Here is a 27,919-nt window from a genome sequence, read left to right as displayed (position 1 = left end):
ATGTAACAGGCACAGGGTTGTTGTGAATAAATGGGACTGTGTTTTAAAGCCTCACCCAAAGTGCCCAGTGCATAATAGTCATTCTATAAAGAATTGACATTCCCTTTCCTCTTTTATTCAGGCAAGAATTTTGTTGACCAGAGAGAAGTACCTCAGGTCACAGGGTGAAGGAATCAGGAGTAAGAAACTGATTTTTACTAACTTTCCAGATGTAAGGTCATGAACCCAGGAGATAGATGCTTGAGCTCTCAAGGGAGAAACTTAAATCATTTACACAAGAATAGAATCAAGAAAAAGTATTTGGTACCAGAGTGCTTTCAGCTGCCTGTTAACAAGCTGGCTTACACAATAAAATAATGTCTTATCTCACACAATAGGACATTGAGACGCAGTGCGCGCTGCAAGATTAGTTGATTTCAGAAGCTGAATAATTTCGTGAAGGATGCAGTTTCTTCGGTCCCTCCTTTTACCATTTAAAGTGTCCAGTTCTTCCTGGGGCTAGTTTCTGCTGTGATTATAAGGCTGCTTGTAGCAATCCTTCTATACATACTTATTCACATCCAGTGGGAATGACAGAGACAATCTCTCCTTCACGCATAAACTAAAAATGCTTCATTTCACTTTTACTGGGGTCCCCATTGATCATCGTCCACTCCTGAATTTATAAATAATGATCATCACAGGGTTTGTCAACCTCTGGTCAGCTTAAGCCGGGATTCTTAAACCAATCACCAGCAAGAGGGAAGGAATTGCGACAACTAATTCACACTAATGACAGTGTCTAGGCCTTCTGGGCCCCAGAAGGAGGATGATCACTGCAGTGTGGAGCAGAACCTCCAGGCAACTGGCAATGGAAATGTAGTGTGAGGAACAAACTTTAGTGATTTTAAGCCACTAAGGTTTTTTAGATTACTTGTTACTGCAGTATAACCTGACTTATGTCATGTAACAATAGAAAAAGTAAAGTGTTGGGGTGCCTGGGTGGCTCAGTCGGTTAAGCGTCTGACTTCAGCTCAGGTCATGATCTCACGGTTCATGAGTTCAAGCCCCGCATCAGGCTCTGTGCTGACAGCTCTGAGCCTGGAGCCTGCTTCAGATTCTGTGTCTCCCTCTCTCTCTGCCCCTCCCCCGCTCACACTTTGTCTGTCTCTCTCTCATAAATAAATAAACATTTTAAAAATTAAAAAAAAAAGTAAATAAAGTGTAAACTATATTAAGAAGATGGAGAAAAGTTCAAATGTGAGTGTAAGTGAACTAAACACTCATCTATGAAAGCAAGAAGTCAATAGATGATGTTTAAAATGAAAATAAATAGTATATATAGTCATGGTGTTTTAGAAATATGGAAGAAACTACCAGGAAAGAAATGACAACAACCAAAAAACTTGCTAAAAAAAATTAAGGGCTCCTGGCTGGCTCAGTTGGTAGAGCATGCGACTCTTGATCCCATAGTTGTGAGTTCGAGCCCCACATTGGGTGCAGAGGTTACTTAAAAACAAAATCTTTAAAAAAAAAATTAAAAGTTATTGCCCAGGGAATAGGCCTGGGATAGGAATAGGTGGAGAAAGAGGATTTTTGTTTCATTATAAACTCTTCCATATTTTTCTTAAAATTTTTTTAACATTTATTTATTCTTGAGAGACAGAGAGATCACTAGCAGGAGAGGGGCAGAGAGAGAAGGAGACACAGAATCCGAAGGAGGGTCTAGGCTCTGAACTGTCAGCGCAGAGCCCGATGCAGGGCTTGAACCTACAAATCATGAGATCATGACCTGAGCTGAAGTCAGACACTCAACCGACTGAGCCATCCAGGCACCCCATTTATTCAACATTTACTGAGTGGCTCTACTGTGCAAAGTGCTGGGTATACAGAAATAAACTAGACACAGTTCTTGCCTTTTTCTTATGTTTTAAAGTAGTGTGCTTTTATTCCTTTGATATATATTTGTTAATTTTCCATTTATTTGACTTTACTTGTCAAATATCTTTAAAAAATCATTTCAGGCCCTGGAAACATGACTATAAAATCCAACTGAAGTCTTCCTGAAATGGAAGTTTGGTTGACTCAGATCTTACATACCTCATTTATTCCTAAAGAACACTTCACTTTTGACCACCAGATGGACAAATTGGTAATCTGACAGCCAGCTTCAAAATTAAGACAAGAACAAGAGAATGTTTTGGTTTGTGCCATTTAATAACATTTCAGAGAGAAAAAAATACATCAAAAGGGTCTCTGCTCAGCAAGTAATTTAAACTTGTTACAAAATTGGTTATGTGCTGACCTGGTGGTGCTCCTTAACAGACTTTTCTAGGGGCCAGAGCTGCAGGTTTGTCATTAGTGGATTTCTCTCCTATCACAGGCTTCTCTAAAGCCTCCTCTACCAGCATTAAAATCTTCATGAAACTCATCTCTTACCTGGCCCCCACGTCGGGGCGGCCATACTGTCTGCCCTGTCTAAAGCCTAGATCCCAATCTGTGTGGATAATACGATCATCTAGGCGGGTCCTGTTTCGGCACCACATGGCATTTTCGGCCTCAAATCTATTATGGTATTCTACAAAACAGAAACCACATGCCATTTTCTTAATTTTATCCAGGCCCATAAACATATTCTTGACATCACCACATCTACTAAAGAGCTCATGTATTTGCTCTTCCTTAGTATAAAAGGAAAGATTCCCCACATAAAGTGTGAAGCTTTCTTTCAGTAATTTCTCCTGCTCATCATTATTGCCACCGAACTGCTGGTCCCGGTACTCGCTCAGCTACAAGGAGGGATCGCTGCGCAGAAGTCTCAGGTCATTGGACATGGTGCCTAATGGGCCCCGTGAGGGCAGTGGCTTGTGGTCCATCTTGGCAGCAGTGACACCGCTAACAAAACCCTAAATTAAATTGTTAAAAAAGTAAAGTTACAAGGAAGGAAGCAGAAACACAAACCTGGTATATTTAAGAGGTTTGTGCCCTGACGCATAGACACCTCAGCTCTTGACTATGAAGTTCATGTCAAGGCAAACTTAAAATAGAAAGTTCCAGGCCCCAGGAGCAAGGTCATAAAATGCAACTTTGCAAGTCTTCTTGAAAGGGATGTTATGGTGCCTTTGATTAACTCAGATCTTACATACCTAATCTATTACCAAAGAACAATTTAATAACAGAATGCTATGGAAAAATATGGCACAAAACAGTAAAACGGATCAAAGTTTCATGGAGAATGAGCACTACTATCATTCCTGATCAAGGACTAGGCATCAGGTAAATCATATATACAATCCGGGCTAAAGCACAAATACAATTGTAATATACCCTGTCATAGTTTAAAATAACAAATTTATGATTCAAGTCTATAATATGGAAATCAATATATGGTATTGTTAAGTTAGACAAAAGTCTATCTATCTCTCTATCTATATACACTATCAAGTATACATGTAGCTCTATAAAAATGAAAACATTCTGGCATCATAAATTTGACCTAAATTAAGATTAGATTTTATTAGCAATAATTCCACTTTTCATCTTAGACTAGTCCATCTATTTAAAAAACCTCCCCAGAGAATTTTAACTAATGCCCTTTTCCCCCTTTACTAAATTTTCCTACCGCAGTCAGAGGCATTAAGAATGATTCAATCGGTTTTAGCTACACTTTCCAAAAATAGCCATTAGCTCCACACCCCTCCATTTTGCAACAGTTCCCAAACTTTAATGCGCAAGAAATACCCACAGTACTAGATGGAAATGTAGATTCTTGCAGCCCAACATTCAGAGATTCTGACTTGGTAGATCTATTATCAATAATCACGCCTCAGATAAATTTCATTGGCTATGATACTGATACTGCCACAAAGCTCTGACTCAGTAGATCCAGAGCAAGATCCAGGAACTGACATTTAACATCTAAACTGCACCCCTCCAGATGCAAGTAGTGCAAGGACCACACTTGGAGGAACTCTGCTGAGGAAATGCTTTCTCTTAAACACTTAATGAACACTCTTTATTTGCCATGTACTATGCTAGGTGCTATGAATACAACAATGAAAAAGACATGGTGAACTTATGATTTTCAGAAATTATTGTACCCCCAGCACTAAGCTTGAGCAACGATCTGCACACACAGTAGACATGCAATAAATATCTGTCAAATGAACGAACTTGTAAGTTCAAAATTGAGGGATGAAGCCAGACAAGTAAACAAGAAAATACAATATGGTGTGATCAACACTGTTGTAGAAATATATATATATATATATATATATATATATATATATATATATATATAAAGGTGAAAATGTAGAAATATATATATATATATAAATATATATAAAGGTGAAAAGGAGAAGGGAACTAACATTTCCTGGGGATCTGCTCTGTGATGGTCACCTTGTGCACTTTCTACTACGTCACAGAGGAGAAGCAGTTACCCAGCGTGGGGGCATCAGAGAAGGCTTCCAGAGGGAGGGAGCTGCATATGCACTGACTCTCAACAGACAAGGAGGGTGAGTGTGTGTGTGTGTGTGTGTGTGTGTGTGTGTATGTGTATGTGTTTGGAAGGAAGATGTAGAAATTTCGGGAATGAACCAGACAGAGAAAACATATGCAAGGGCAGAACACAGTCAAAGAAAAATAAAATCGAAAACTGAAATAGAAGCCTAAATAAAAACCAGGTGCAAACAACAGTGCTGTACAATTCAAAGCAATGAAAATGGCGGGCCCTGCCTATTTAGATGTCATTTGAAGAGCAGTGGGAAGCCCACTGTCCAAAAACCATCTTCCTGACAGCCTCTCAATGATGTCTGAAAGTCTGCAACTAGAAACTCATTACTTTGAGTCATTGACAAATTGCGCTGTTAAAAACAAATATCCCTCCCAGGCTTCATTTCTTCCTTTTTTTTTTTTTAATCTGGTTACTAGATTGGCAGATCAGAGAATGTGATAGCTATAGCAGGTTGCATTTTATCCAGGCTTTGGACAAAGTTTCCCATAATTTTCTTGCAGACGAGATGGCAAAATGTAGGCTGGGTGCTCCAGCTGTTTGTTGGGATGAGTCTGTAACTAGTTGAGTAAACTAATGGCTTGGTGTCAGACCAAAAGGGAAGTTCTAGCAGGGAGCCAAAAGGCTCTATTCTTGGCTGTGTCTTTTTCAGCTCATTTATAATTTTGGCTTTCTACAAACAAGAACTTTTAAAATGGTCAAAACTGCCTGAGTTGGAAGGGACTGCCTTGGTGAGCAGTGAGCACTAGGCACCAAGAGCTTCAAGCCAACGTTGAAGAACCCCTTGCAGAATGGTCAGGCAGTGGGGAGGCCCCTTTCTGTCAGTGTAGTGTTATGAATCAATTTTGAAGTCAAATTGATTTTTGAAGTCAAAATTTTGAAGTCAAAAGACCTCAGTTAAAATCCCAGCTTCACCACTTACTAGATATGTAACCTTGGGCAAAGTGCTTAACCATACTAATGTCAATTTCCACATCTGTAAACCGGGGATCAAAATATCTACCTCTCAGCAAATGCTGTGACAGTGTCAAGTGTAAAAAGCACCTGGCACAATGCTTAACACATTGTAGGTGTTCAATAAACCGCATGTGTTGGACAAAGTATTCCATTCTGTAATTCAGTAACCCAGAATAAGACATATAAATACCGATCAAATCTTCCAATGATTCAAGGTAGGAGGGATTTTGAATGGATCTGGGCAGCCTTGGATGATGCTAAATCCAAACTGACAAGGTGATGGATAATACTTAATATATGTAAATTATTACTTTTAGATTCAACACAAGGCAAAAGAACAAAGTGGGGGAGATCTGGAAAGACACAGGCTTGGGAGCCCTGTTTTACAATTGGGGCATCCCGTATTTCATTTCTTCATTCATTTCTTCTTTGGCTTGATAAACATTTATGGAGCACCATGCCAGATTCTTGGGAAATAACCACAGACAGCTTCTGCCTTCAAGGAGCTCTCAGTCTGGAGAGACAGACGATGTAAAAGATCAATTACAACAAATGTGATTATTTCACTTACATGAGCATGTACTAGACCCAGAAGTAACACAAAGAAAGGAGGTAAAATCACAGAAGGGAAAGGATGAGAGGGAGACCACTTTCTAGAAGATAGGATCCCTAAGTCTCCTTAAAAAAAGGATCACATTGTATTTATGTTTCAAGTAGCCAATTCACATTTCTGGTGCAAAATAGGAAATGTAGAAAAGAATGAGAAACGGGAGGGAGTCTGAAGTTGGTCTCCTACCTTTTTGCCCCAGCCACCCACTTCTCTGCAGAGGCAAATTACTGTTAGTTTCTTGTGTAACTATCTTGACATACTCCAAGCTCAATTTTGAAACTTGAACAAGTTTGGCTGGAAGACAAGGGGTCATTCTTGGCAGAACCATGTGTACAAAGGCATGAAAGCTTAATGGGGTGTTCAGTTTGGTATTATTTGGGTAGGAGGACAAGGAAAATATTATAAGAGATAAGACTGGAAAGGTAGGCAGGGCCAGGTTATGAAAGGCCTTGTAAAGGCATATAGAGCAGCTTGGACACTACCAGTAAATAGTGGGGAGTCTTGCTAAGGCCTGAAGCAGAGGAGTGATGTGATCTGATTTGCATTACAGAAAACTAATTCTAGCACCAATATGGAGAGCAGATTAGATGGGGAATAGGCCAGGGAGCCTGGGTGGCTCAGTTTGTTAAGCCTCTGACTCTTGATCTCAGCTCAGGTCATGATCTCATGGTTCGTGAGTTCGAGCCCCACATCAGGCTCTGTGCTGATGGTGCAGAGCCACTTGGGATTCTGTCTCTCCTCTTTGCCCCTCCCCCACTTGTGTTTTCTCTCTCTCTCAAAATAAATAAATAAACATTAAAAATGTTTAAAAAATAAAGGGGAGTAGGTCAAGAGGCAGAAGACCAGTTGAGAAGCTATTCAAATAGTTTAAAGAAAGGTGATGGAGAGTCTGGACTAGTATGCTTGTAGTAACATAAAGAAAAGACACACCAGATACTTAGAAGATAGACTTTAACAACTCTTGGCAACTGGTTGAATGAAGAGTCTTGGGTGACTCCTAAGTTTCAGGTCAGGACAACTGTGTGGATAAGAGTCTGCATCACCAAAATGGTGGTAGTGGGATGGATGGGGGGGGGGCAGATGTGAGTAAGGAAGATGAATTTGTGACATACTGAGCTTAGTTTTGAGGTACCTGTGGAACATACCATGTCCTATATGTTTAGCCACAATTGAATATTCAGGTTTGGAGCTCATGAGAGAGATCTGAGGCTATAAATATAGATCAGGGAGTGAACAGCAAAGTAGGTAAAACCATGGGGATGGATAAGATGACCCAAGGAAAGGTATAGAATGAGAAGAATCCTGGGAAAGAGCAGCATTGAAGGGGTGGCAGAGGAAGAGTCCAGAAAGGAAAACAGGAAGGAATAACCAAGAGGAACGAGGAGAATCAGGAGAGGAACAGCATGACCAGAGTCAAAGTGTAGGCACTTTCAAGAGAGGCATGAGGACAGAAGTGGAGTGAGAGCAATCATTTATGTTAAATGCAGCAGAGAGAGCTCCAGGAAAATAAAGACTTAAATTTGTTTGCTGGGTTTGGCAATCGGGATGTCATTGGTTTCCTCAACAAGAGCAGTAAGAGTGGTGTTCTGGGGTCAGAAAAGCCAGACTGTGGGGGAAAGGGCAGGGCTGAGTTTGGAATGGAAGGTGAGGAAATGGAGACACCAAGTGTAGACTGCTATGTTTGAAAAGCTTCCGTCATCACAGAAGGAAAGAAATAGGGTGAGCACCAGTTGGGAACAGAGTTGAAGAAGAATTTTGCTTGTTTTTTTTTTTTCCTTTGAATGTGAGAAAGTCAAGCATATCTAAATGCCAATGGGAAGCAGCCAGTAAAAAGAGAAAGAGTGGTTGAGGATACAGATGAGAAAAGGGATAGCCAATGGAGAAAAGTCTCCAAGGAGATGGGAGAGAACGGGCTCTGAAGCATAAATACATGGCTTAGCCTTGAACTGGACAAGCTAGGCCTATTCCTGCAAGGCAAAATAAATAAATAAATAAATAAATAAATAAATAAATAAATAAATAAAATAAAAAAGGAAAAATAAAAAAGTAGAAAGAAAAGAAAGAAAAAAGAGAAAGAGATTAGGATGTGTAGAGAGGCAACTATATGGCAGGGTGGGGTCAGGGCAGGAAAATAAAAGTGAGCATCTGATGGCTTTGATTTGCATAATGAAATAAGTGGTGAGTTCCTCTGCTGAAAATAAAGTAGATCATGGGAATTGGTTGGTGAAGTGGATTGGAGGTGAAAATGATTGAAAGGATGAAGCTTGGGGGCACCTGGCTGGCTCAGTCCATAGAGCATGCAGCTTTTGATCTTGGGATTGTGGGTTCGAGCCCCACATTGGGTGTAGAGATTGCTTAAATAAGTAAACTTTAAAAAACAAAAAAGGAAGAAAGGATGAAGCTTTAGATGAGTCATTAAAGTCACTCAGGATGGTAACCAGAGTTGGGGAGATGATAAGTGAGGTGCTGAGGTCGTCAATAAGTGAGAGACCTGGAGGGTGGTAGACAACAGGAAGAAGTATTGGAAGAGGTTAGCTATATGCCGTCTCCTGGCCCGATGGGGTAAGAGAGAACAGAGACCCTCTACCACTGAACCTTTGAAGAGGTTGCTTAGTAGATGTTAGGTACTGTATCTGACCCAAGGTAGATGCTCAATATATGTGAAGAGATGACTTTTTTAAAAATGTTTATTTATTTTTGAGAGAGAGAGAGAGAGAGGCAGAGTGCGAGTGCGGGAAGTGGCAGAGAGAGAGGAGACACAGAATCTGAAGCAGGCTCCAGGCTCCAAACTGTCAGCACAGAGCCTGATGTGGGGCTCGAACTCATGAATTGCGAGGTCATGACCTGAGCTGAAGTCAGACGCTTAATGCACTGAGCCACCCAGGTGCCCCAAGATGACTTTTTTTAAGCCAACATAATCGTAAAATTGTATTAGAAGGTCACAGGAAGGAACGGTCCAAATGTACTCAGCACCAATGAGTATGGAGCGGTATATCCATTTCTAGGTGCCTAATTTTAAAGTGCATCTAGATAAGGGTCAAGAAACTACTGAGGACTGATTAGGAACTGGGCTAAGAGATGGTTAAAAGAAAATATGACAGCCATCATGAAACATTTGAAGGATTCTTTCTGCTCCATATGGTAAAAGTAAGATTAATGGATAGAAGTTACAAAGGAAAGATTGCAAGTCCTTTTCAGTACAGCTTTTCATTTATCCAATCATGAAATGTGAACTTATCTAGTGTACTCAAGTGGAGGCTGGACAAACACTACCTACAAGGGGAATTAGAAAGGACACAGAGAAGATGGAAAAGCAATCCAGTCATTGTGCACCACCAATCATCAAGTTGATTTGTAGACACTGTGAAAGACTATTTCCAACTTTAAAAAGGAGAGCTTGGCTAGAACAGAAGGCCCTCCCTGACTTTTGCTATGGGGGAAGAATGAGTCAGAGACTCTAAAAATAGAAGAAAAATTTGAAGAATGGCTCAAAAGGATCACGATCAAAATCCTGGGGGCAGGGAAGAGAGACAGTGGCAAGGTAAGGCAAACAAGCTTCCAGGAAAAAAATTTTACTGGCCTTTTGGAATTGGCGGGAAGACTCTGTGAAGAGCCTTTCCAATGGCTGCCTTAGACTAATGCTTGGTATTATTTCAACTCTGCCAAAGAAATAAGCCAGGTTGTTTCTGGCTGCAGATGAAGGCAGCAGCTCTGAGAAAGGAAATTAGAAAGAGCTGGGACAGTAGTGTTACACGCTTTACCTTTATAAAGCCTGTTCCTAGCGGTAGAAAGATAGCTGGGAGCAGCTGTTGAGACCTGGAAGCCCATGGCCAGAGATCTAGCCAGTGCCAAGAGAAACTAATGCCTGATTAAGGCTGCTTAGAGCTCAGAGTGGCAGAAGATGCTTATATGTCTTTAACACCTGGATTTAAAAGAGCAGGTGGGCATAAGCTGAAACAGACAGGCAGACCCGAAGCAGAGACAGTGGCCTGGGACAGCCTATAGGAGAAAAGAGAATAATAAAGTAACTGTTCAGTGTACAAGCTGATCCTGATTAAATTAAGAACGGGGTAATGGGGCACCTGGCTGGCTCAGTCAGTGAAGTGACAGACTTTGGCTCAGGTCATGCTCTCATGTTTTGTGAGTTCGAGCCCCACGTCCAGCTCTGTGCTGACAGCTCAGAGCCTGGAGCCTGCTTCAGATTCTCTCTCTCTCTCTCTCTCTCTCTTTCTCTCTCTCTCCACCCCCCTCAAAAATAAATAAACACTGAAAAAAAAATTAAGAAAGGGATGTTAATGATGTCTGATTTATTTTGTTTATCATTTACACTATACGGCCTTGCTATTCAAAGTGTTGCCCTGGACCAACAGGAGCAGGGGCACCCCGGAGCCTGTTAGGAAAGCAGGAATCTCAGGCCCCTCCCCAGACCTGCTGAAGAATAATCTGCACTGCTGGCATCAGGTGATTTATATGCACAGTACAGTTTGAGAAGCACTTCTGTATCTGGGGTTCTTCATTGAGCTTCTCCCTAGCTAAAACCTTTCCCTTCCTCCATCCTTTCCTCCCTCCCTTCACCTCTCTTGACTTCTTCGTTCTTCGTTTCCTTTATGAGCTAACAAACAACTCTAATCATGGCTGATAGCCTTAGGAGTAATGCTCATAACGTACCTCCTGACAAGGGAAAGAAAAGGGTGGCTGGGTACACACCGTAAAAGCATGGGGTTGGGGAATGGGAAACCACCGGCTTTCTTTTCAATTGTACCTAATAACCTTCGTCAAGCTCACTGACCTTTCTGAAACCCAGTCTCCTGGTCTGTAAAATAAAGGTCATTATAGTACTTACTTTAGAGTGCTATTGTGAGGATCAAATGAGGAGCAGGTATGTGAATTGTCACACAGTAGGAGCCCAGTATTTGGTAGTTATGATTACTGAAAGCCATCAGTTTTGTTTTTTTTAATAGGCTCCACCTCCAACATGGGGCTCGAACTCAGGATCGTGAGATCAAGAGTTGAGTGCTCCCCCAACTGAGCCATCCAGCCACACCTGAAAGCCATCAGTTTTTTAAAAATGTTTATTTATTTATTTTGAGAGAGAGAGGGCACACAAGTGAGGGAAGGACAGCGAGAGAGAGAGAGAGAGAGAGAGAGAGAGAGAGAGAGAGAGAGAGAGAGAATCCCAAGCAGGCTCTGTGCCACCATGTGGGGCTTGAACTCATGAACTGTGAGACCTGAGCCAAAACCAAGACTGACTCATCCAGGCACCCTGAAAGCCATCAGTTTTGAAGTGAAATTAGAACTAATAAAGAACTAGTGTTGTGACCCTCTGCAACCTTGCAAAGTCGTCAAAAGTCCCATAGAGAACCTCCATGAAAGCTTCATCTACCTCATCCAATTCAACTTCCTTGGCTCCAGCTCCAGCCAGCAATAAGGCTAAAGCATTTCTTATTCCCTTGGATTCTCTTCCTGTTTTAGCTGGATGACCAAGATTTTCTAACTTTTCCCTGAAAATGGCCCACATTTTTTTTAATTTTAATTTTTTTTATTTACTTTTGAGAGAGAGGCAGACAGACAGAGTGTGAGCGGGGAAGGGGGAAAGAGAGAGGGAGACAGAGGATCTGAAGCAAGCTCCAGGCTCTGTGCTGTCAGCACAGAGCCTGATGTGGGGCTCGAACCCGTGAACTGTGAGATCGTGACCTGAGCCAAAGTCGGACACTTAACCGACCGAACAACCCAGGCACCCCAGGCCCACACTTCTAATATATATAGTGGGCTAATGTATATATATATATATATATAATATTATATTATACTATACACACTTCTATACACACACTATAATATATTATACACACACTATAATATATATATTATACACACTTCTAATATATATAGTGGGATGGCATATATATGCATATATATATATATAGAGAGAGAGAGAGAGAGAGTGGGCTGGTCTTAAACTGTAACTAATATTTATAACATTTTTTCTTTTTTTCTTCTATAGAAAAATGCATGTCTCCTTCCAAACAACCGACTTCAGAATGAACTTTGAGATCTTAGCCTATGTACGAGTTGGAGGCTGCCTTTATGTCCACATATGGACTGGTGACAAAGGACTAGATAAACCAGGTCCAGAATTCTAGAGGTGGCTGAAACGTAAATGAAAATGGCCCAAGGAGTGGAAAGTAGGGCTAAGAGATCAATCTGAGTGCACAGTATCAAGATTCAGAAAGCTAATACAGGAAGGGACATACACATTGGGAAGGATATTAAAAACCAGCAGCAACAACAACACAAACCATTTTTCTGCTATATTAGGTCAGGGGTCCCTAATCAGTAGCTTGGGATCTACAAGCAACGTGGAAGCCTTACAACTTACCTCTTCAAGGTAGTCACCTTCCTCCTTCCCTGCTCTCTGTAATGTGCCTGGGTTAACAGCTCAGAGGGGAAGACAGAAAACAGTGTCCCTACCCCACAACCCTCCTCACTCCCACACCCTGACGGACAGCCCCTAGGTTCATTCAGCTTCCTTCTACCCTTAACCTCCCTCTTGCCAGAGGAGATCAAAGCTTCAGGAAAGTTCAGCACAGTTTTTCCTTACAAAAAGGCAGAGGACTCCTGTATTGGGTGAAAGGAGATGACTCCCGAAAACAGGATCATCAGGATGGAGGTGTGGAAAGCTAGTTCACAAAGGGCCATGGAAAAAACAAAGGTCTTCTGTGCCTTCCTACTGAAGTCTTTAGTAAGAAGATTGATTATATTCAGGGCACTCTGGGTTAATAGGGTGGCAATCTCTAGCAATCTCTGATACCCACCATTTACAAATGCCCATTAGAGGGGCAACTGTGTGGCTCAGTTGGTTAAGAGTCTGACTCTTGGTTTCAGCTCAGGTCATGATCTCATGGTTTGTAGGTTCAAGCCCCGCATCAGTCTCTGCACTGGTGGAGCACAGTCTGCTTGGGATTCTCGCTCTCTCCTTCTCTCTCTGCTCCTCCTTCACTTGTTCTCTCTCTCTCTCTCTCTCTCTCTCTCTCTCTCTCTCTCTCTCTCCCTCTCTCCGTCTCAAAATAAATAAATAAACATTACAAATTCCCATTAGAATACCCCCAAAGCTCTGCAAAAACCCTAAGAGTTGCACTAACTAGGGACCCTGGGAAAAAGTGACCACCAGCTGCTGGTGAGGAAGGAGTTGCTCTTGGCTTTTGTGGGGAGATGTGATTGGACTGAGGAGCACACTTGCAGCCTATGTACACTCTACCCTCTGGTCCAGAATAATGAAAGTGCCCCCAAAAGATGGGGAAAGCTTTTGATTCACTTCTACCAGCTGTCTTCAGCAATACAGGAGCTGTACTAATCAGAAACCCAGAAACTATCTCTTTAGTATACAAAAAATATTTTCTAAGGCAAACCAGGGGTCTGCTCCACTTCTACCATCAAGCTCCAATAGGTTCTGTATGCTTTTGGAGATTACAACAGGAGCACACCACGTGGCTGGTGATAGTGGCAATGGTGGTTAGCCAGTGGTTGTTGTGAGGAAAAGAGCTCCGAACATAAGCATACTTGGAGACATCATATCTTAATGTAACAGAACAGGGGCACCTGGGTGGCTCAGTCGGTTAAGCATCCAACTTCAGCTCAGATTATGATCCCACAGTGGTTCCTGGGTTCAGGCCCCACGTCGGGCTCTGTGCTGACAGCTCAGAGCCTGGAGCCTGCTTCAGATTCTGTGTCTTGCTCTCCCTCTGCCCCTCCTGCACTCGAGCTCTGTCTGTCTCTCTCTCAAAAACAAAATATTTTTAAATTTTTAAATCAAAAAATAAAGAAAATAATGTAACAGGACAAACTCCAGAGTCAAACAACAGAAGATCAGAGACAGAAGATTCCATCTCAATCCAGTAGAATCCCAAAATAATAAAACCACTACCAACAAACAACGCTATAAACTGCCGCCATGTACCGTGTACATATTAGATGCCAGGCACTATCTTTAGTACTTTACATGCATTATCTCAATTACTCCTCATAGCGAACACAAGTTGCCATTCAAATCTGTTTGAAAGGGTCAGGTAATAATAAGGTCTAGCTCTTACTATGTGCTAGCCACTAAGTGTTTTATATCCACCATCGCATTATGCAAATGCTTACTAGGCACTAGAAAATGGGTTCAGCCTTCGCAATTCATCTTTAAGGCTCAATCCAGACATCACCTCTTCTGGGAAGCCACTCTTCCTCTCTCTCTCTCTCTCTCTCTCTCTCTCTCTCTCTTCTCTTTCTCTTTCTCTCACGAGACCTTGAGCTCCAGAAGACAATGCGCTGTGGATATTAGGATGTGATAACATATGACCTCCATGACACAGTTCTGTAAAGAGGGAGGCTAAGTAAGATAAAAGTTGCTCTTGGCTGGCAGAATTGTGAGTGAATTTGGAGGCTTCTTCACACCATCCCACACCAGCTGTTTTCTAAAATAACCTTGTATTGGGGCACCTGGGTGGCTCAGTTGGTTAAGTGTCTGACTCTTTTTATTTATCTATTTTTGAGAGAGAGAGAGAGAGAGAGAGAGAGAGAGAGAGAGAGAGAGAGAGAGAGCACAAGCAGGGGAGGAGCAGAGAGAGATGGAGACAGAGGATCCAGAAGTGAGCTCTGTGTTCAAACAGAGAGCCTGATGCAGATTCCAGCTCATGAACCGTGAGATCATGACCTGAGCCAAAGTCAGATGCTTAACCAGGCACTGATGTCAACTCTTGATTTTGGCTCAGGTCATGATCTCATGGTTTGTGAGTTTGAGCCCCGCATCAGGGCTGTGCTGACAGTGGGGAGCCTGCTTGGGATTCTCTCTGTCTCTCTCTGTCTCTCTCTCTCCCTTTCTCTCTGCCCCTCCCCTGCTTGTGCATGCTTACTCTCTCTCTCTCTCTCTCAAAATGAGTAAACTTTAAAAAAAGATTTTAAATTACAAAAAATAATCTTGTGTTACTTTAGTAATAAAATTATTTAATTTATATAGTAAAACATACTAATTTTTTGGCACATAAAACTAGAAAGTCCCTTGCCTTTACTCCTTTCACCCTCCCTAACCCCACCCCTTCGTTAGAAGTAACCACTGTCAGTACTCCATCTAAAATTCTTCTATAGGGGGGATATATTTTAATTTCACCAAGAGAAAAATATGTCAAATCTGAGTAGAGCAAATCCCACTTGTAATAGAGGGATAGAAAACCAAACTATAGTAAAACAAACCAGTGTTTAAAGAATATCTAAAAAAACTACAGATTCTTTGAGTACCACGGCCTTATATTACTACAACTACTACTACTATTTTTAAAAAATTATTAAGGGGCACCTGAGTGGTTCAGTCGGTTAAGCATCCAATTTCGGCTCAGGTCATGATCTTGAGGTTCGTGGGTTCAAGCAGGGCTTGAGCCTGCTTCGGATTCTGTGTCTCCCTCTCTCTCTGCCCCTCCCCCACTCACTGTCTGTCTGTCTCTCTTTCTCTCAACAATAAATAAAACTGTTAAAAAATTTTAATTATTAAAATGGTAACCATTTCTTGAGCTCTATGTAAAATGGCCCTCAAATGAGATCAAGACACCTGACACAAGTGCCCATTCACACACCCCTCTATACAAATCCTCTTTGCTCGTATATCTCCATATTCCAACATCGCCCACACACATCCAATATCCACAGGCAAAGCTCCACATAGAAGTAAATACACAATCACAGACACAAATATCCTACATATATAGGATCTTATTTTTGTTTCCTTATTAATGCTATCCCTTTCAAATCAGTTCTTAGTTCATGTTCTCTTAACACTTGCTTATAAATTTGCACCTTGTTCTTTTTGCGTATAAAAAAACTAAAAGGAAGAAGGATGGGACATTGAATTCATCGGGTCCAGCTCCCTATCTGCAGAGGTGTCTATTTGAGACCTAACTATTTAACTTCTACCTGATGATCCTTAAGGACTCTTGAAAATGTCCCCCACGTGCTCATCTCCATATTCTATTTCTTCTTGGTCAAACAACAAATATTTATTGAGCACCAACCATGACCAAACACTGTGCTAAGAAAGTTTGTAGTTGGGAACATAAGAGTTCCTAAACCTGCCTGCCTATAAGAATCACCTAGGGACCTATTAAAATGATAAATCTGTGTTCCCTACCCCAAACCTACTGAATCTGAATCTTTGTGGCTGGGGTCTGTAATGGGCTATATTGTTCACCTCCCCCCCCCAATCCAGTATGTTGAAATCCTAACCCCCAGTACCTCAGAATGTGACTGTATTTGGAGATGGGGGTCTTTAAAAAGGTAATTAAGTTAAAAGGGTTAATGAGGTCATTAAGGTGAATCCTAATCCAATATGACAGATGTCCTTATAAGACAAGGAAATGTGGTGGGGCGCCTGGGTGGCGCAGTCGGTTAAGCGTCCGACTTCAGCCAGGTCACGATCTCGCGGTCCGTGAGTTCGAGCCCCGCGTCAGGCTCTGGGCTGATGGCTCGGAGCCTGGAGCCTGTTTCCGATTCTGTGTCTCCCTCTCTCTCTGCCCCTCCCCCGTTCATGCTCTGTCTCTCTCTGTCCCAAAAATAAATAAAAAAAAAAAAAAACGTTGAAAAAAAAAAGAAAAAAAAAAAAAAGAGTCTCTTCTAAAAAAAAAAAAAAAAAAAAAAAAAAAAAAAAAAAAGACAAGGAAATGTGGACACAGACGTATACAGAGGAAAGACCATGCGAAGACACAGGAAGAAGATGGCCATGCAGAAGACAAGGAGAGAGGCCTCAGTGAAAACCAACCCTTACAACACCTTGATCTCAGACTTCTAGCCTCCAGAACTGTGAGAAAATACATTTGTCATTCTCTTCCACTTGCCAGCTGTGTAACCTTGGAAAATTAATTCCATCTCTTTCAGAGCCATAAAACAAGGCTACCTCATAAGCTTACTATGAGGGATAAATCTTTACAACAGTAAAGATCCAGAACAGTACCTTGCATGTAGTAAAGGCTCATTCATGTTAACTATTATTTTAATATTATAAATGGTTGGTCTAGAACAAAGATTCTTAAAAATTCAGAGGATAAATAAATTTCAATGGAAAAATGTCTTTATTTTCCCCAACCTCTAACTGAAATTTAGATTTCCTTCCATTACAAATAGAAAGAACAGATCACAGTAGGATTAGCAGTACCCGTGACTTCATCACTGGTGGAAATCAGTATTTTGTCACATTACTGTTATTACAGGTGTCTTTAAATACTTTTACACTCATCATTACTTTGAAGTTATCATAGCTGCATCTAGATCTTGTCATTTACTACATTAATAACAAGCACTTACATACCTATATCACAACCTTCTATTTTTAATCTTTTGATAACAGCATAACAATATAGCTGATTTCCTTTGTAATTCTACATATTTGATTTTATGTATCTGAAAACATTGTTCTAAACTTCACTATACTTTCAAAGGGGTCCTTGGCACAAATAAGATCCCCTGATACAGATTTTAAATCCTTGCCAGGCTATAACAATCTACAAATCTGTGATGGACAATTGAGAAAAGTTTCCGGAAGGATAATCTGCTTTCCCCAGTTAAGAAATGTTAACAAAATTGAATTTCAATGGTAGGGAAAAGGGATTGCCTGAAGATCACTGTTTGTGTGCCTTACTTGAACATAGCTGGATTGTAAGGGCTTAGAGGGCGACTACCTATTCTTTAGATAGGCCAGATAATCTCTCTGTGCCTCAGTTTTCCCATCTCTTAAGTGAGGATGATGGTAGGAGCTAATTCGCAGGATTGTGGTGATAAATTAAACTGGATGATGCCATGTCAAGCACTTAGAACGGTGCCTGACACATGGTAGGTGATCCAAAACTCAGATATTCTAGTATTAATTATTATACCAGATTTGCCAATTTCCTTACAAATAAAAATCTTTTAATATATTAGTAAATCGTTGATTGCACCTTTTTATTTTGAGTGTGTGATCTTCTTTAAACAGCCGTTATGCTTTATAAATGTTTGATAAACTCATCATTAAAAAGTCACCTAATTGTTGGGGTGCCTGGGTGGCTCAGTCGGTTAAGTGTCCAACTATGGATTTCAGCTCAGCTCAGGTTTGTGAGTTCGAGCCCCGTCTGCATCAGGCTCTGCGCTGACAGCGCGGAGCCTGCTTGGGATTCTCTCTCTCTCCCTCTCTCTGTCCCTCCCCCACTCTTTCTCTCTGTCCATCAAAATGAATAAATAAACTTTACAAAAAAGTCACCTAATTGTTAAAGGCACAAGCTTCCAGGTCTGAAAGCTCTGTGTTCAAATTCAAATGCCTAACTTACTACTTATGTAACCTGAGAGCTTCTTTAACTTCCCTAAACCCATTTCATCACTGGAACTACAATACCTATTTCACAGGGTTGTTGTGAGGATTATATGCAATAATATATGTAAAGTGCTTGGCACATAGCAGGGACTTAATAAATGGTATCTATCCTTTTTCTTTTATTTTATTTTATTTTATTTTATTTTATTTTATTTTATTTTATTTTATTTTAGAGAGAGAGCATGAGAGGAGTGGGGAGGGGCAGAGGGAGGGAGGGAGAGAGACAGAGAATCTGCTCAGCACGGAGCCCAACTTGGGGCTTGACCCTACAACCTCTGGGATCATGACTGGAGCTGAAATTGAGAGCTGGATGCTCAACCAACTGAGCCACCCAGGACCCCCTATCCTTTTTCTTAACAGTTTCCAAATGCACAGCAGACTTGTATGTCGAGATCCCCTTCATGTTTCACACAAGCCCCTCTAAGACCTGGTCCCTCATCCTTTTCCAGCCTCGACTCACACTATTCCATCTCTCATCTTGTTCTCCCACAACACCGACCTGCTTTGTAATCCCCCCCACCCGGGCCCCAGCATACACTTTGCCCTCACCACCAGGTCTCTGTTCTCTACTCTCTCCACCTAGATTGCCCTTCTTCCTTCCAGAGCTGACATCTTCTCCACACTCCACAGCACCTGCTCCCACCACACACCAGGCCTCCCTCATCACCGCTCATTTGTACTGTTTTTGTCTCTTGATGTATCTGGTTTGTTGGCTAGACCATACCTTCTTTGAGGGCCTGAGCTGTGTCTCATTTACCTCTGAATCTCCACTAACACCATACTTGGCACAGGGCAAGTGCAGAATAAGTGACCCTTGAATGACCCCATCTGAGAAGGAGATGCCCCTTATACTCACTTTCTGCTCCACCCAGAGAGCCACCAGCTCTGTCTTGAAGTGGGGCCCCCTTCTGCTCACTGGGCTTATGCAAGAGCATTTTGCTGCTTGTAGCGTCTCCACCCAACACAATATATGTAGGCAAAGCAAGGCTTCACAGAGAGAAGCCAAGGGGGCCCTGCCCAGTCAGCCTTCCCTGTGGAGGTATACTATATATCAATACAAGCTGGACTTGTATGCAGACACACAGCAGCTTTCTGAACTCTATTACTGAACTGTCTAGATTTTTCTATACCTAGGTTATATTTGCTCTTGATCAGCCTGGATATAGTATGCAAAGCTGCACTGAATTATTAACAACACTGATGAGAGCAAGGAGTACAACAAGGGAAATGTCAAGGGGACAAAATCTTGGGTTTAATGGTGCCAAATGCCAAGAAGGAAATACTTCTACCAGGGCCTTGTCCCAAGGTTATGCACAAAGATAAGAGGACTCAGGCATGTGTAGAAGCAAAAGGCCCCAGCAGTTCTCAAAACACAACTTAAGTAAACATTTATGTAGCTAATACAGTTTGTTATAATGTTTACTATAAAATAATTATAAACAAGAGGGAAAATCATAACCACTGTAATTAAAAAACAATTCAGTAGGCTATAAGTCTGCACAACCATATGAAATTTCATATTCTACTACCTCCTCTGGCTTTTACCCAAATACATTTAAAAAAAAAGACCAGGAAGAAGAAGAAAAAGGGAAACTATTGCATCTAAAGGATTGCCTCTTTCCCAAACTGAATGCTCAGCAGTCTGTGAGAGCATAGGGATCATGCTCTCAGTTCTGCAGGTCTGCTCACAGACCTCCAAATGCCTCTTTCATCTCTGATCTTGGGACCTTGTCGGGAGCTATGGATACAGGTCATTTCTGGTTTTCTGGCCCCTACAGCAGAGAGTACTTCCCTCCCTCCATTTCCTAAAGATGTGGGGCCCCATATAAGACCTATAGGGCCGGGGCGCCCGGGACGCTCAGTAGGCTGAGTCTCACACTGTTGGTTTTCGGCCAGGTCACGATCTCACGATTTCTCACCAGAGTTTGAGTCCTACCTGGGGCTCTGGGCCCGCAGACCGGACCCTGCTTGGGATTCTCCCTCTCCCTCCCGCTCTCTCTGCCCCTCCCCCACTCGCGCTGTTTCTCTCTCTCTCAGGATAAACAAACTTTTAAAAAATTAATTAAAAAAAAGACCCAGAGGGTATTGGGAACAGGAGTTATTTGGCCTCCCTTTGCTGCTAACCACAGGGCTGATGCTTGTAGCACCTAGAGAGAATTTCAAGTGTATGGAAGCCCGGTCTACAAGGGACTAAGGCAAGCGAAGCTCCCCCAGAGACAGGGTGGCTCTGGCCCAGACTGGCGTCCGCGGGTACAGCTTGGTCATGGGGGGTGGAGGGGCGGGGCTTTTAGTGTAAAGGCTCCGCCTAGTTTTCCCTCCTGTTCTCAGAAGTAATGCCCTGTGGATTCCACTAGGAGGCATCTCTGCCGGCTCCTAAAGATTGAACTCTGACCGCGAGGCACCGAATGTTGTTCCACGTCTTAAACACAAGATGGCGGTATATACTGCTGTATGGCCAGGGCCGCGGGCTTGTGAAAAAAAGAGCGGAAGGGGGGTGGGAAGTGCTGACTGAAACTAAATCCATTGGAGTTCTGTGTGAAAACTGATCATGAATATTTTGAATTTTTTTCGGGAGCCAATAATTAGGGAATCCTCCACATTCGACGTATTCCAATTCTCCAATCCTGAGACACCCTGAAAGTCTACCACTTGCCCACCCATCACATCCCTACATCCCGCAAGCCTGGGGTATGACCCAAGGAACCAGCCTGCCTTGCTCTCCACGGATTTGACCTTTAACCTTTCCGTGGCCCCAGAATCACATTCTCCTCAGAACTGAGAATGCCACAGCCCGCAGTTTCATTCGACACGGCCCCAGTGCCGGTGAGCGTTCCCTCACCGCAGCTCTTGAAAGGGTGAGGGCAGAGACGAACTAAAGTGGCAGGTGGAGATCAAAAAAGGGTGCGGGGAGTAAGCTTGGAAAAGTAGAGGAAGATACTGAAGTGAGGAGAAAAGAACAGAACGGAGGAGAAGGGGGGAGTGCCGAGGCGACGGACGCGCGGAGAAAACACAACGGGGGAAATGAAGGGGGAAGAAAAAACGAGGAGAGAAAAAGGAATGGGGGAGAAGAGGGGGGGAATGAGGAAATACAGAAACGGAGAAAAATACGGAAAGAAAGGGGGCAAGAAAGAGAAGGAAGAGGGGGCGGAAATGGGTAAAGAAAGAAAAACGGAAAAGAAAAAAAATGAGAGAAAGTGAAGAGAGTGGAGAAAAAGCGCTGAGAGACGGTAAGGCAAATTGAAACGCGAGCCCAGAGAGGGTGAGGGGGCAAGGCAGCGGGAAGCCTGCCGGGGAGCCGGGTATTCCCGGAAGCCCGGGCAGAGATCGCCTCAAATGGGGTTCAGGGAAAAGAGGAGAGAGCCAGTGGGGGAAAGAGGGGAAGAGAAGTGAGAAGAAGGGGACAGAAACCGAGGCGAGTTTGAGCGCGCTTCTGTGAGTTTCGTTCAAGGCTTTCACTGGGCACTCGGTAGAGTGTGCTTGGCACTTTGGACTCTGTGGGGGCAATCGCTCTCTTTGCAGCCCTCACCCACCCCTGCCAGAAACAGGCTTGTGGGGGGCGGCGGTTGAAGGCGGCCACGAGGCGGGCTCGCGGGGAGCGGCGGCGTCTCTCCTGCAGGGGGACCCGTCCTCAGTGGGACGCGGAACGTCTGCCCTCCCGCGGAGCTCTCGAGACCAGAGATCGCTAGTAGATTTATTAACGGAGGATGCGCCCTGAGCGGCGAGAGAGCTCGAGCCCAGGCACCGGGCGCGCGGACGGGGTGGGGAGAGCCGGACCCGGCTCCCGGCAGCGCGGGCGAGGGTGCGGGCGGCCGTGTGGGTGCGAGGGTGCGAGGGCCCTAAGGTGCGGGGGGGGGGGGGGCGGGGGATTGGGGGCAGAAGCCAGCCGGCCGCGGCGGCCGAGCGTTTTCCACCGCCCCCCAACCCCCCGCCCCGCGGGGTAATTTACATGCTGTCACAGCCCCGTGCTGACTCCTGGGCATGAGGCTCGCCGGCTCACTGGATCACTCGCTCTCGGCTCCTGCCACCGCTCAGCCGGCACAGCCCAGGGGAGCCCGTGAGCTGGAGAGCCAGCGAGCCGGGGAGGGAGGGAGCGAAGGAGGGAGGGAGCGAGGGCGCGCCCCGGCTCTCCCTCTGCCCTGCCGCCCGCCCTTCCTGCTGCCACAGGTCCGCCGAGCCCCGCTCACACTTGGGAAACTTGGGACTGTGCTAGGGCCGCGGGTGGCACCTAGGGGGAGGGCAGAGGGGGAGGGGAAGAGGAGGAGGAGGAGAAGGAGGAGGAGGAAGAGGAGGAAGTGAGCCCAAGGATCAGCTCAGAGCTGTTTGTCCAGCTGTTTCTATTCGCACCCGGAGCAGCACAGTCAGGAGGTGGCCGAGCCGAGGGTGGCTGGCTTTAGGTGCTAATTTCCAACTCTTCTCGCAGCTTGTGTTTTCCATACACCCTGGAGACCCCTCAGGCCAGCCCGGCGGGCGCGCACCTGCCAGCCGACCCTGACCTCGCAGGCCAAGCGGCCCCTGAGTCTGAGAAGATGGCCCAGTCCAAGACCGACTGCCGGTCACCTGTCGGTCTCGACTGCTGTAACTGCTGCCTGGACCTGGCCCACAGGAGCGGGCTCCAGAGCGACAGCAGCGGAGAGAACAACAACCCGGGCAGCCCTACCGTGAACAACTTTCGGCAGCTGCAGGAGAAGCTGATCTTCGAGAACCTCAACACCGACAAGCTCAACAGCATAATGCGGCAGGATTCGCTAGAGCCCGTGCTGCGGGACCCCTGCTACCTGATCAACGAGGGCATCTGCAACCGCAACATCGACCAGACCATGCTGTCCATCCTGCTCTTCTTCCACAGGTGGGTGACTGGGCATACAGATGGGCACGCGGGCCGGGCCAGCGCCAGCCTCTGCCGGACCCTCACCTCTGACAGAAGGCGCTACCGGGAAGTTCACAAGGGGCGGGGCGATAAGACTCGTCGCTGATGCTACCTGGAGTCCCGTGGGGCTGAGGGAAGGCCCTGCAGGTGGGAGCCCGATCTTGAAAGGTGCGCGCAGGAGACTTTCCCAGGGAAATGCTGGAGTCCAGAAGGTGGACAGAGCCCTAGATAGGTTGGGGGTAGCTGGCAGCACCCATCCTCAAATACATACATTTCCACTGCCACTTTGGAGATTCTGTCGCGGAATGCTCTTGGGATCTGAGTTCTACCCTTCTCAAAATATGCAAACTCAGATTGAAATTGCAAGGGCTTTTAAATTACCAAGTGGCCCTGGCTGACCGCGAGGGTAAGCAAAATGTCAAGACAAATTAAGCCCTCTGCTGATGTGGGGAGAGGGTGGAGAACAAGAAAAATTAGAGATGTGTGAGAATTTTTTGAGAATCTGGATGGGGGTACCCCCACCTCCTCCATGGATTACAGACTTCAATTTCCAATGATGGGCAAAAGCAGCCCCAGAGAGCATCCTAGGACCGGTGGGTGGATGAACCCATATCTTCCCAGGCCTGTGTAGGAGTGTGGGTCATACTTTCTAGAAATCCTGCTGAAGGGCAAGGAAAGAGGGAGAGGGGAGAAACATAATAGGAAGATATAATGTGGCTTCTGCCCTCCATCCAGTCTGAGACACTCTGGTAAGAGTCAGTCTTTAGCGGGGAGACAACTGAGGCAATTTTGAGTCAGGGGAAGCAGGAAACCCAGCCTTAGGTCTGGTGTTCTTAGAACCATTGGGATGGGACACTAGTGTGTGTGTGTGTGTGTGTGTTAGTGCGTGTGTATAGGGGTGGATCTTATTCTCTCAACAACAAAGGTTATATTAAGAGAAAGAGAACCCCGCTGAGATAGACCTATGGTACAAATTGTGGCTCTACTTCGGTGTGTGAACCTGGGCAAGTTCCCTGATCACTCTGGCCTCTTAAGGTTCCTTGTAGTTCTGAGATCCCAGGTCATGGGCAGGTGGTATGTTGAGGCAAGGTAATAAGCAATTTTGAGCATCCACAGAATATTTGAATCATTGGGCGGCTTTTCAATGAAGCACACATAGGAAATTTTATAAGCAATTAAGATTGGTAGGAACTGCCCTCACTTGATGCTAAGGACCAGGTTTGCCTCTTCGGCCCAGAAATTCCAGGAGGGGACAAGCAGGGCTGCTCACTTCGCTAAGCATTATCATAACAAGTTGTATTTCTCAGGCATTTTCCATGCCTTCAATGCACTTTCTCATTTATTGTTTCACATTATGCATCAATTTATCTCATTGTCTCGAAGAAACCAGGCCACATGTGGAACAGGTTTCGAGGGAATCTTCCATTTCTGGCCAAAGATTACTACAAGTGTATTCACACCACAGACAGACTCTGCATTCCTGCGGAGCTAAAGCCCTCCGCTCTGTAGGAAATTGGTGGTGGGGGAGGGGTGGCAGAAACACCTGGAAAGAGGGCCTGTAGCATTTGTACTATTTCAACTGGGAGAGAAACTGCCCCAAAATGGCATTGCTGAAGTATAGGAGGGAAAGCTTCCTCAGCTCTTGTTCCTAGGTTCAGGGCCTAAGAGGTCAGACCTATGTGCATGAGGTATGAGGCTGAGAGCCTGAGATCAAAATGTTGGCTTGTGGCATACCTTGGGATGCTTTCTGGTTATCTGGGTTTCTTGAATGGAAAAACCTCCTTTGTCACCTACTCTATTGACACCTGTCTGTTGACTCTTGGTTCTTGGCAAAGCCTGGAAATACTATGGGTTGGGGGTATGGGTGGAGGGAGCAGGGCGAATTGTTAAGAAGGTGTACCTGAGTACTCTGCCTCCTGGAATCAGAGCAACTCAGTGTCCCAAACAGCTGAGTAGCAAACCAGCAAGCCCTCTGGCTTCGGTGAGGCTGGGGAGTGACCTGGTCCTGTGGTAATAGCCCTATAGTTCCAGCAGGACAAAGCATTATCTCATCTTCCTTGACCTTTCCTGGGACCTCAGAAATTGGAGATTCTGAGTTTGGTTTAGCTTTTGCCCAGAATGACATGCTCCTTAGCAGAGTAGGAGACCATTATTGTCGGTCATGGGACTTCTCCTGTATCTGAGCTGGGCAGCCTTCTCCAAAGTGAAAATTTTGTCTTTTCTTACTTCATTTATTCCAGGGTTTCTGTCTTCAAAACTCAGCCATACTTTTTACTTCTGTTCCATTTAATGATTTAATGTTTCAAGTGCCATCATTTTTACTTCTATTCCATTTAATGATTTGATATTTCAAATTCCTGCTTGGGTGTCTTTTTTCTTTTAATTTGTCTACTTTCAAGCCTGCCTCTTCTCCTGGGAGAGAGACTCTCCTGCCTCTTCTGCAGCCTACTCTCCTGCTGCAAGGGCCCCTATATTCTAGGGAGGAAGGGCAGGGCACATTCTTTGTTTCTATCTGGTTTGTCTGCTTTGATCTGTCCCTGGCTCCTGGGCTTAGCTCGTGGTATCCTTGGAACACAAGGGTGTAAGCAATATGAGGGCAGGGATGCGTTTTACACTCACTTGGTTTTCCCTTGGCTTCCTGTTATATAGCCAGTGCTCATAACCATTGTGTTGTTATGTTGCTGTTGTTTTTTTGTCAAATGACTGCTTAATTATTGGTGTGGTCTTATGTAAAGATTTTACAATTTTAACCTAGTCTTTGGAAAAATACTTACTAATATTTAAGTGGGATTTCTGTTGTTGTTTGAGCCACATGCATTAACTCTCATAGCTTGGTAGTTCCAGTGGACCGTGCTGTGTATATACCTATGAATGAGTGGTAACAGGCATGCAGCTTGTTGGTATGTGAAGTTGCCTCTAAAATATTGGGGGGGGGGGGTGCCTGGATGGCTCAGTTGGTTAAGTATCTGACTGAATTTCAGCGCAGGTCATGATCTCATGGTTCATGAGTTTGAGCACCGGGTCAGGCTCTGTACTGGCAGAGCAGAGCCTGCTTGGGATTCTCTGTCTCCCTCTCTCTCTGCCCCTCCCTGACTCATGCTGTCTCTCTCAAGATAAATAAATAAACTTGAAAAAAATATTGAGTGAGGGAAGATGTGTTTTAAATACCATCCCTTCAATCTTGTGTTAGGTAACTAACAATTATAATAGATTAATAGCTAACATTGATGGAGCATTTACAACAATATATACTAATCTCATTTGATACTTACACCAACCCAATGAAATGGGTACTGTTATCATCCTTTTTGATTTTTAATAAAGGAAATTGAGGCTTGGGAAAATGAAGTAACTTGCCTGATGCCTCACAACAAAGAGCAAAGCCAAAACTCCACCTAAGATCAATCAGACACTAAAGAATTGTCTGCAAAGAAAGAATTGTTAAGCAGAGGTAAATATTAGCCCAGAAACTAATCAAGTGGTTAAAATGTCCTTACTAGATAGGTTGACAAACCCTCCAATGTGAGGAAACAAGACTTTCAACGCTCAAACTGGGATAGTCCCAGGGAAACTGGGATGGTTGGTCACCCTTTTATTAAGGGACTCTGCCTTACCATTTGAATATACTTCTAAGACTGGAAAACTAAGGAGGCAGATAGAACATACTGGATAAGCAGCTAAAATTTCCAATTTAAATATAGCCTATGAGGGATGCCTGGCTGGCTCAATCCATAGAGGTGACTCTTGATCTCAGGGTCATGAGTTCAAGCCTTACGTTGTTGGGCGTGGAGCCTACTTTTAAAAAAATGTAAGTTTAAAAAAATGTAAATAGGGGCGCCTGGGTGGCTCAGTAAGTTGAGCATCTGACTTCGGCTCAGGTCATGATCTCACAGTGCATGAGTTCAAGTCCCGAGTTGGGCTCTGTGCTGACAGTTTGGAGCCTGAACCTGCTTAGGATTCTGTGTCTCCCTCTCTCTTTGCCCCTCCCCTGCTCACACTCTGTGTGTGTGTGTGTCTCTCTCTCAAAAATAAAAATAAACATTAAAAAATTGTAAATAAAACAAAATAAAATAAATGTAGCCTATGAAAAAAACCTTGCAAAGTTGAAATTCGAGGGGCCTTAACTGATTGGTAAGGTGTGGCAAGCTGGTGTGAGAGCTTTCGCCATGGTCTATTATTGCTGTTGTTATAACCTCAAATTTTATTTCTAAGAATTTATTCAAAACTTCTTAATCGGCTGTTCTGCCTTTGGTCCCCAGGCACACTTGCCCAGTGTGGTCTGACACACTCTGAATCTGAGTTTGCTTCCAGCTCTAAAAGTCCTAGGAGTCTACCTTTAAGCTTCTAGCTGGCAACAACTAGTTCCCACACTCAGATGCTTAGAAAGTAATAAAGAGCAAAAATGTTGAATGGCTTTGTGTGTGCTAATTCATTTCACTTTCCCTATTGAGTTGATATATAGCAGTAAGGGGAAAGATGGAGATTCAGAGAGCAGGTTTCCAAGAAAAATTTGCATAAAAATTATTTGTGCTTCTCTAAGTAGGTCTTAGTACTAATGATTTCATAAGTGTATATTCCTGGATTTGACTTCTGAGGGCGTAGCCACTTACATGGTGTGAT

The 27,919-nt window shown here is 43.9% G+C and overlaps 2 protein-coding genes across 2 annotated transcripts in view; one reads left to right on the top strand and one right to left on the bottom strand.

Moving 5' to 3' along the window:
- Positions 1-1,979: 1,979 nt before the first annotated feature.
- Positions 1,980-4,179, bottom strand: NCBP2L (nuclear cap binding protein subunit 2 like). The gene is given in 2 exon segments (XM_058714606.1): positions 1,980-2,435; positions 2,438-4,179. Coding segments are annotated over 2 exon segments (516 nt in total). The 5' UTR covers positions 2,856-4,179; the 3' UTR covers positions 1,980-2,337.
- Positions 4,180-22,446: 18,267 nt separating this feature from the next.
- The window catches only part of TSC22D3 (TSC22 domain family member 3), a 62,876-nt gene continuing 57,403 nt past the window's right edge, over positions 22,447-27,919 (top strand). The window contains exons 1-2 of the mRNA XM_058714278.1: positions 22,447-22,596; positions 22,853-23,278. Of these exons, the coding sequence (XP_058570261.1) occupies positions 22,959-23,278 (320 nt within the window). The 5' untranslated portion in view covers positions 22,447-22,596; positions 22,853-22,958. The remainder of the gene's footprint in view (positions 22,597-22,852; positions 23,279-27,919) is intronic.

The sequence above is a fragment of the Neofelis nebulosa genome, chromosome X, assembly GCF_028018385.1.
Source record: "Neofelis nebulosa isolate mNeoNeb1 chromosome X, mNeoNeb1.pri, whole genome shotgun sequence".
NCBI lineage: Eukaryota > Metazoa > Chordata > Mammalia > Carnivora > Felidae > Neofelis > Neofelis nebulosa.
This window is presented reverse-complemented; position numbering and strand designations above follow the sequence as displayed.